We start from the raw sequence: 9,633 nt of genomic DNA, 5'->3' as shown, positions 1-9,633 counted from the left end.
GGGGGGGGGGGGGCCGGGGGGTCATGTCACTCACTGCCGCCCCTGCCCCGAGCCCATCAGCTACAGGAGGTGATACTCTCGATGGTAGAAATCCAATGTCAGTTTCTTCATAATAGACCTGAGCAAATGTGTCGAAGGTGTTAAAGCCAACACTTTGACGAATTACAAAGAAGCAAAATGTATGTAACAGTAGGAATGATCATCTTTCATGGTTTAAAAAAATTAAAATAAATTACCCCTTTCGTCGGAGAGACAAGTGGGTTTAAAAGGGACAGTTTTATGCCTTGACCTGTTTTCTGATTTTGAAGTCGTATTAACATTACTTTTATATATTTTGGCCGTGAAACCTATTTGGGGGCTAATAGGCATATTAAAAAAAAAAAATCTTTCCTCCGCTTAACTGTTCACCCGAGACTAGACTAAAGTGCCAAAACACAAGTCAGTCATCATTTGGGGTTGTGATTTTGGAAGAGGCCCCCTTCACCACAGGAGGGTCATCCATGGGGCGGGGGGCGGGTGGGAGCTACAGTTCTAGGGGACGGTTTTACAACTGTGGGCTGTTAGGCTGAATTGACTGCTGTTGTTTTGGAGTCTTTTCTTATAGAAAATGTCAATGTTCTCTCTCTTATACTTGCTGCAGAATGCAGTGCGTCATAATCTTAGTCTTCACAAGTGTTTTGTGCGAGTAGAAAACGTTAAAGGGGCAGTGTGGACAGTGGATGAAGTAGAGTTCCAAAAACGAAGGCCACAAAAGATCAGCGGGTACGTCCGCCACGTTTGAACTTCTTAGCCTAGCTTGGATTGCGCTACCAAGTGTCGCGTAGAGGCTTTTGGCTGCTAGATGGTGTTAGACCAAAGAACTGGTTTCACGTTGTCTCAGTTAAGGGAAGCAAAAAAGCATTTCATCCCTCCTGTTTCGTATACCCACCAGTCCCCCTGCCCTGCTTGCTGGTCTTTGTTGCATCACATGCTAGTAGCTTTTAGGCGGCAATGCATATTAACCCTCACAAACCATTGGCTTATGCTTATTGCATTTTATTTTCTTTCTCCTGTTCCCTGTATTGGATGTCTGTTCTGCCCCCCCCCCCAACCCCGCCTCCTTTTGTTGCCACCTCATCTCCTTTGCTGCTGCTCCTATCCCAGGGTGCCATTCGCACCAACCTCTCACTGCATAAGTGCTTTATCAGAGTAGAGGATGAGTTTGGGTCCTTTTGGACAGTTGATGATGAAGAGTTTAAACGTGGCCGCCATATTCAACGAGGCCGTCCTCGCAAATACTGCCCCGATGAAAACTTTGACGAGCTTGTCGCACAGTAAGAGCCTTTACTTGCTTTTGTTTTTTGTTTCTGCTGTTGCTTTGGCTTTGCATGGTTGACTCATCCCATGATAGTTTTGCATTTCACCACGTAGCAGTGCCACGGCTTTCTGCAACGGAACTAAATCGTGTGATTTGTACATGTATTTCTCTCGTTTCTCTTTGGAACACCCGTGCTTGAATAATGCTTTTTTGACGTCTTTAATGCAAATATCGGTTGGCTTTTGATTCAGCAGCTTTACGGGGACCCTATAACTCAATGCTTTTGCGTGACCCCTAATTCCTCCAAGTGAAGAGGAAACTTCCTTCTTTAGAGTTAAAATGTGTATTTACTGGGATAACACTTCTTCTTGGCTCACTCAGTATAACGATATAAATATAGTGAAATGAATGCCAAAAGGGCCCCAAGCATGGGAAAGAAATGGAGACCCGTGCATCTCCTTCCTTTAGGGACCACTGGGAAACGTACACAATTTCCCGCCCCCCCCCCCACCCGCCCACGGAAGCCACCCCTTTCCCTCAGTAGCCTCCTGTATGATTTTTTTTTTTTTTTTTTTAAGTATTTGTATCCCTCCTGGCTACAGCTGTCCTTAAAACAACATCTATCTTGTCTTCATCATTTGGTCGGTAACGGACACAGCATCAAATTATTCTCGTACCCTCCCAAATTGCGGCTGTGCCCGAAGGACTGGAACCCCAGCCTCGGCTGCCTGACCCTCCCCTGGAGTAGCCTTCTCTCCATCTTCTTTTGGCAATAAGTGAGCCTTGAAGATCTTTTCCTCGGAGCTACCCTGCCGTTCCTCTAGCATTCGTTCTAAAATTCAAATCCTGGTGACGCTTGAGAGGCAAAGATTCCTCCCGCTGGCTCCCAGGAAACCCTGCCAGTCCGCTTGCTGACTTCCCCAGCCCGAGGCCCTAGAGCATCTGCCTTCCTGCTGGAGTCCGGGCGGTTACTACCCATTTACAGGGAGGTCGCTGTTTTGTGAGACAGACAAAAGTTCATCCGTGGAGGGAGTGCCCGAGGCGATTATTACTTACTCCAAAATTTTACCCCCAGTTTGCTTGAACTGGCAAAGTCTCTCCCACCCCGGGGCGGGGAGGTTCACACAGAGCAGCCCCCACAAAGCCAGCGCCGGGGGCGAAACCCACCTTTTCTTTGGTCTTCTGGCTGGGGGACATTTCTGATTGATTTGGAAAGATAGCGGCAAGCTTAAGACGAGACTTCTCGAAAAACACTCGGGGGTTGATTGCGTTTAACTTTGAGTTTTTTATCTTTCTCTTATGCAGTAACCCTTCCCTTATTAAAAACATGCAGACCAGCCACGCCTACTGTACACCTCTCAATGCAGCTTTACAGGTAAGAAAGATTAACGGCCGTCCGGACTGTGCCGCGGAGGCACATGGCTCCCGCACTCATTTCAAAATATATTAGCCTCGCTCTAATTAGATATTAAATTTTAATTCCGTTAAACTTTTTTCTTAAGTGCACAAAGCATCGTACTCCCTGGAGGCAAACACGTCGGGCTGCTTCAGCATTAGCAGGATGCTTAGCATTTTGAATATTGTGGCAAAAAAATTAAAAGTTCACTTATTAATATTTATCAGCAGTATCATAATTTCCATCCTCTTATTTCAGAATTTCACTTGAGGCAAAAATACCACAAGTGTAATTACTCTAGCACAGCTATTAATGTGCTGGATGATAGGCCACTGTGTCACATGACCTTCTATTGTTCACGGGTTTAGAGCAGGGTTTTTTTTTTTTTTTTTTTTTTTTTTTTTCCTTAACTTCTGCTCCTTTTTCTTTTAAAGTCTAGTTTGGCCTCTTTTCACTGGGGAGAGCGGGGCCGGGGGGCGGGTTCGGTTCGCTTGGTAACAGTAAACTGTTTTTGTTCAAGCGATAGAGGTGTTGTTGAAGGAGAAACTCTAGGTTTCCAGCGGATTGCTCAAGGTTGCGTAATAAGCTCGCAGAACGTTTGTTTCGTACTGACAAACCAAGCCCTGCTTTCGTAACCGGCGTTGCCAGGGGACGAAGCCACGGGGATTGAGCAGGAGGGAGGTTACCACCCAAACGTGAGTTACCGGGGCAGCCCTGACATCCATCAAGCCTTTGAATTATCGCATACTTCTCCGTTACCCAACAGTTAAAGTCATCTCCCAGGTCGAAGAGAAGACCGTAGTACACTTCCTTAAGGTATTCCTGGGTACCCCCACTCCAGAGTTCGTAGGTAGGCAGGGTCCTTTGGCCCGTCCGTGGTCCTGTTGGAGTTTGACCCACCTAGATTGTTCTAGACGGCAGTCCAGAGGGATCTCGGTAACTTAACCGACAACCAGTCTACACACACAGGTAGATCTGACGTATGTGATCCTAGCCCGTGACAGACCTTTGCAGCATGCGTTCTTGATACTTAAATAGGACAATGTCATGGGCTCCTGCAAAGGGCCGTGACGCACAAACAGATATTAAAATTCTGTGAGGGAAGGGCGCAAATGAGAGGAGAAGTGTAAAGAAAGGCTCCTTAAGGGACGCTAATGATGCAAACTCGGTGGAGACGCTCAGCGTTAAGGGGAACAGAGTGCAGTGGAGAGGCGATGAGGAGAGCCCTGGCTATTCCTTTTTAACAACGGTTTGCTGAGCACCTCCCCTGCGCCCTGGAGAATCGTTTTCCCAGTTCACTCAGCAGGAGCTCAAGGCTCCGGAGGATGGATGATACACACCTCTTACGCAGTTTCAGTTCAGAGGCAAAGTCACTGACCTTAGCTTTCGCGCGCGTGTGTGTGTGTGTGTGTGTGTGTGTGTGTGTGTGTGTGTGTGTGTGTGTTTTAGCCTGAACCAAATTTAATAGGAGGAACTGCTTTCTGACAGTTTCTTTTAATTACTTGCAGTTCACAGAGTAACTTTCGAAAAGCAAATGAAAAGCACGCTTAGGTGCCGCCACTGTAAATACCGTTCATTAGTAACTAACTCTTTTCCATGGAGTGTTGTAAAGTCTGAATTTAAAGGCCGCTCTATCTGGAATCGTATTAAGATCACAGGCACATTTTACATTCATGAGGCGGCAAGGCCAGAAAAACCCAACAACCACCCACCAGCAACGGTGATCCTCCATCCTCTGGATTGTCTTGACTCTGTGACGAATTTCAGTTAGGATGCTTTATCATTACAGAACTGTTCGTGTTTCACCTCTAAAACATTTGCTTCTGGCCTCCTGTGCACCCTGTCTTATTTTCAGCGATAGCCCCCAAACTCTCCTGCCGTTTTCCAAGAACACTTGGTGTCCGTCCTGCAGTGAGGTGAACACATGCATCTCAAGTCATGATTTGAGGAATGGATCTTTTTCCTCTCCTCTAGGAGTCTGGGTCCCGGGTCAGTAGACAGTCCCCTAGGACAACTTTCTGCTGTGCAAATTAAATAAAGAGTCTACCAGCAGGCCTTCCCTTCCCGCCCACTTGCATTTTTCAAGGCAAGTAAAAATAATAGTGGAACAACATCTTCAAAAGATTACTAGAGCAACATAACGCGTGATATACAATATATAAAATAGGACAGCCGAATCCACTACAGAAATAAAACATTGGACTCGGGACAGATTGCAGTATGCTCTGAAAAAGTGAAGTAACTAAGGGTAACCGTAAAGCTTCGTATTTATAGACTGCCTTTCCCCCGGGCGTCTCAGAGCGGTTAACAAACATTCCAAGAGGGACAGGACTTAGGGACTTCTGCACCTTGACTTAAGGACCTTCGTGGTTTTTTTTGGGGGGGGCGGGCAGAGGGGCCAGTGTGGTACGAAACCCACATACTGTGGGCATAGGACCACTTATAAAATTAGGTCCGTTATAAAAATTGTAAGCCTCCCCCCGCCCCCGCCCCGGCCCCCTCTCCTAAATAGACATCAACGACCAAAAAAGAAAGAACCATTAGGTTAGACCGAAGCCTGTTGGTGAACATTTTTCGAAGCTCGGGTGGGCTGCTTTGCTCCGTCGCTCAGAGAACGTCCAAGAGGCTCTCCCGTGAAGGAGCCACCAGGTTTCTCTTCGCAGCCCACTTGATCATTTTTTTTAAAGGCGACAAGACTACATCCTTAGAGACATTTCCCTTTTGTTTTTACTTCTCAACTAACTTGAGAAGCTGCACCAAGCTCGAGAGGGCCCCGCTTGCGCCACATTCTGACTGTAGCAGTGAAATGGCTTTGTGGTATTTCCAGGAAAAAGAGACGCACATGGTGGTCCCAGCAGAAGTTCCATGTCGGGGAGAGGCAGGACCACTGTGTTGTCTCAAACAAAGGCAGTCAAGATGCTTGTCCAGCTGCACCTTGTGGCGGGGGTGAAAAAAATCGGGCAGCGGGTCTGTCTTTTCGCTCTGCCAAAAAAGAAAAAAGTGCTTTCTTGCAGTCACAAGAGATCTGTTGAAAAAAGTACTTGATGCAAATTATTTGACAAACTGTAGGAGAGTGAGGAATGTTCAGATGTGCTGTTCATCAAAATGAGTTCACCACATTTGGAAATGAAAACAGGATTTTTTTTTCCCATTTTTTTTTTTTAAAAGAAGGCAGTTGTTATATAAATTCAGAAGTGGCGGGAAGGAAAAGCCGTGGGCTTGCGGAGGGCCTGCCTTTGAAGGAGCCCCTTAGCCGAGGCTGCGGTAGGTGTGGATGGGGCACCCATCGCGGGGCTTGGATGGCTAAGGCGTTTCTGGCTTTGGAGTTCGTGCAGCGAGTGAGACTGCGATTGTCTTAGTGGGCGGATTCTCTGCAGCCCAGCTTTGTACGCGTCCTCTCTTGGCTTTTGGCTCTTACTGTCTCACCAGAGCCAGGATTTCTAGACTAGTTTGGACTCGTGTATGACTGGCCAGTTGGAGTCACCACGCCAGATTGTCTTGTGATTGCACTTTTTTCCGCATTAGGATGGAAAGGCAGGCATAGTGTAGTCTGCGAGAGGACCGTTTTGATAAATCTGCGTCTCGTTACAGCCGCCAGGTTTTGAACGTCTGTCCTCTTTCAATAAAACGAAAAGTCACTGGGTCAGGATCACGACCCAAATGTTACCGTTCAAGCAGTTATCTCAAAACTACACTAAAAAGAAAGATTCAGAAATAATTCACTCCAATGGAAAGGATGGGGGCGGGGAGATAAAAACGGATTCCACTTGTATAATCTCTTCCTTTTCTGTAGGCTCTAAGACAAATGGTTATGGAAGTTCTCCTAAGGTTGGGCTCTGTGGCCCGAGTAATCTGCTCAGATCTTTAATAATATCCAATCCTGGAGTCATCGAAGTGGATAAAGAAATGAAAATTCCATCGTATGTCCCTGTGATCTAGAAATGTTCCGTTCCTCTTGAGAAAAGGCATCAGACAGAAACCTCGTTACTGGTAGCTAGCCTTGTCTACACCCAGGTGCCTCTACCCAGCAGGGCTGACTTGAGCCCTCCCTCGCCACGGGCGCTTTGGTCCCTCCAGCTAGCTCTCTGAGACCCAGCCTGGGCCGTGTGTCAGCAGCCTGACTTGTAAAGCACCAATCCTTCTACGCCTATTAGAAACTTGTCTTTTCCAACCCGTGCCAGAATGACGTGAAACCGAAGATCACTGAATCCACCCATAATTGATAGCTTCCCCGTCTGTGTACACCCTTGTCTTCATAAATCTTCTCTCGGTTGATGGCAGGCTTCGATGGCTGAGAACAGTATACCTCTATACACTACCGCTTCCATGGGAAACCCCACTCTGGGCAACCTAGCCAGCGCCATACGGGAAGAGCTGAACGGGGCGATGGAGCACACCAACAGCAACGAGAGCGACAGCAGCCCGGGCAGATCCCCTATGCAAGCCGTGTGAGTACCCGCCACCCCGGAACGCCTTTGCCGTCACGTCCCGGTCCCCCTGTTCTAGGTGCACACCGGCCCCTTCTCCCCTGGCGGCTTCTGTAACTTCTGATTTCCTAGAACCCAGATAGGAGTGGGTGCGTCCGGAAACCTTTAGCTCGGTTCGCACCTAGGAGGACCGGTTACTGACGTTCCCGCATGAAGCAGTAGGCTTCATGCGGCCCCACGAGTGCCCAAGGCCATAAAATGGGGGACACCTGTGCTTTTGGCCTTCGCTTGCCCGGCTCAGGCCCTTCTCGTAGCCACGTTACCTTTTCCTCCTATAGCAGTAGAACGCATCCCGGTGGCAGAGTTCTTCGCTGTCTCTTCACCGTGCGGGCGGGCTGAAGCTAGCGGGGAGGCAAAGGATGCTCGTTTACTTGGTTACGTGGTACGCGGAAGCGCGGACGCCACGCCGAAGCGCCATTACCAAGCACTGACGATGGCACGAACAAAAGGCGGCATGGTTTCTAGATTGCTCTTAAAATATCGAAAGGAAAATTAACAGCAGCATTATAGCAGCAGACGGCAGTAGGCAGTATAATGAGCACGCCCAGGAGCGTACGGAGTGAGGCACGAGGGCTATCCCTGGCTGCGTGTGCGTGGCGTCAGGACCAGGCACACCACGGGCAGGGCCGTGCGTGGTGCCCCTTTTGGCTGGGTGATGGGAGGCAGGCGGGGGTGACGGTAACGACTCCCCGTCTCCCAGGAAAAGTTTTAGAAGAGCAAAGAAAGCACATTTCCCCAGAGAGGATTGGCGGGGGATGCTGTCGAATGACAGCCTCTGGCTTTGAGCGAGTCTCTGCGAAACCCGCTGCCCGCTTTAAAGGGATAAACCTATTCAGTGTTCAGCTCCTAGAAACGAACCCCTTGTCTACACAGTGCCTCTGAATTCCTGACCAACGTCTTATTTTAAGAGCATCTGAGTGATCAGAATGGAAAATATGACCTGTGGCAGTTAGCAAGAGCATGACCTGTGTGGCACCTGCCAACCAAGGCAGAATGCGGTCTGCCTGCATGGGTAAATTGGTGGGTTTGGAGGAATCTGAAATTTGATTCTTTAGCATTTGAGCTGCATGCCCAAAGTGCTTTGAAAAGGACCTTTAAAGATGAAAATAATCGTTTTAAATTTATATCAACAGTCTCAGCATTTACTCCACAGCATTTTGAGAACGTGTTTCTCGCTCACGCCGCCACTGCCATCGATCTCCCTTCGTCAAGCAACCTGGTCTTTCTGACTTGATTAGCACAGCCGTATTCATCTCGAAATCGTTGTCACGGGACAGGAGTATTTTACTAAGCTATTAAGGAAGTTCAGAGCACACGTAAATTGGCGTGTGCGCTGCTTAAAGGAATACTTACTGGAGCAAAAGCATCTGAAGTTACTGAGTGGGAGAGAGACTGTTCGTCTGTTTGTCTGTCATCCTGTCCACAGACCGCTGACGTTCACTTGATGTGTGTTCCTATTATTTATAGTAAAAAGGATCGCTGAAAAAAGAGAGAAGAAAATTTAAAAAGGTATTTGGGTAAAAACCTCTCACAGCAGTTTAGAGTGAGGCTAATTTTGCTGTACAAGGTAGAGTGGCTATTTCAGACTTTTGAGTTAACCCCAAGTATTACCAGAAACCTTGCTTTACAGCGAGCAGTCAGCCTAATTTTTAACGCAATGAAGGTTGTACTGGTGTGCCGTGTGTGTGGTTTGTTTTTAAGAAACCCTGCATAAAGGTGCCCCAAAGCATACTGTTTTATTGCTCAAATCTCACAGGTTTACACTAAAATAAAGGATTTTGCTAAAAATAATTGTTGGTCATCAGCCCATATGCCCGGTGCCTACTCTCGGTGTTTGTTTGTTAGACATGCTTAACTCTTTTTGATCTCAAATTTCCATGAAGCAAATTCTGTAATGACGTAGTTTTCTTTCTGGGCCAACGTGCATTACCCTGCTGTGATGCAACTTGTTTCTCACCTGTTCTGTTCTCTGGGAATCAATCAGCCATAAACTCTACAGCAAGGCTTAAAGGGCCTCAGCCATAAACTCTACAGCAAGGCTTAAGGGCCTCGGTTAATGAGGCAGCCCAGCTGCTACCGAGTGTCGAAATAGAACTTCTTACCCTTTCTGTGACACTCAAACCCCGCAACATTTTTGTCTGTCTCTTGAAACAAACGCTACAAAGTAGTCACATAATTATGGCTTTGGGGCCTTATACTTTTATCCTGATAGGGGCTCAAGGAGCTACAAAGCAAAATACTCCATGCTGTGCCCACACCCTCTGAACACAATGCCTTTAAACTTACCAGTCAGCTTGCCTTAAAAACTCTTCTGTTCCCAGAGTAGCTAAACAAAGGAATTACTCAGATGTAAGAAAGGAAATGTGGGGTTTTGCAGTTATTCACTGGGAGCCCTTTCGGAAGCAGGAGTCGGAGAGAAAGGCATTGGGATGGGGGGTGGGGGTGGGGGGGGT

General features: G+C 47.5%; 1 protein-coding gene across 4 annotated transcripts in view; it reads left to right on the top strand.

The window, feature by feature from the left end:
* Window positions 1–9,633, top strand: part of FOXP1 (forkhead box P1) — a 606,527-nt gene that overhangs the window by 592,974 nt on the left and 3,920 nt on the right. For all 4 annotated transcript variants that reach the window (XM_007447659.1, XM_007447657.1, XM_007447660.1 and 1 more), the window contains 3 exons: window positions 641–762; window positions 2,603–2,672; window positions 6,975–7,141. In XM_007447659.1, coding sequence (XP_007447721.1) covers window positions 641–762; window positions 2,603–2,672; window positions 6,975–7,141 — 359 coding nt within the window. The remainder of the gene's footprint in view (window positions 1–640; window positions 763–2,602; window positions 2,673–6,974; window positions 7,142–9,633) is intronic.

The sequence above is a fragment of the Lipotes vexillifer genome, unplaced genomic scaffold (assembly GCF_000442215.2).
Source record: "Lipotes vexillifer unplaced genomic scaffold, Lipotes_vexillifer_v1.1 scaffold1008, whole genome shotgun sequence".
Taxonomy (NCBI): domain Eukaryota; kingdom Metazoa; phylum Chordata; class Mammalia; order Artiodactyla; family Lipotidae; genus Lipotes; species Lipotes vexillifer.
Note: the sequence above shows the minus strand (reverse complement) of the source record. Positions and strands in the feature narration are given on the sequence as shown.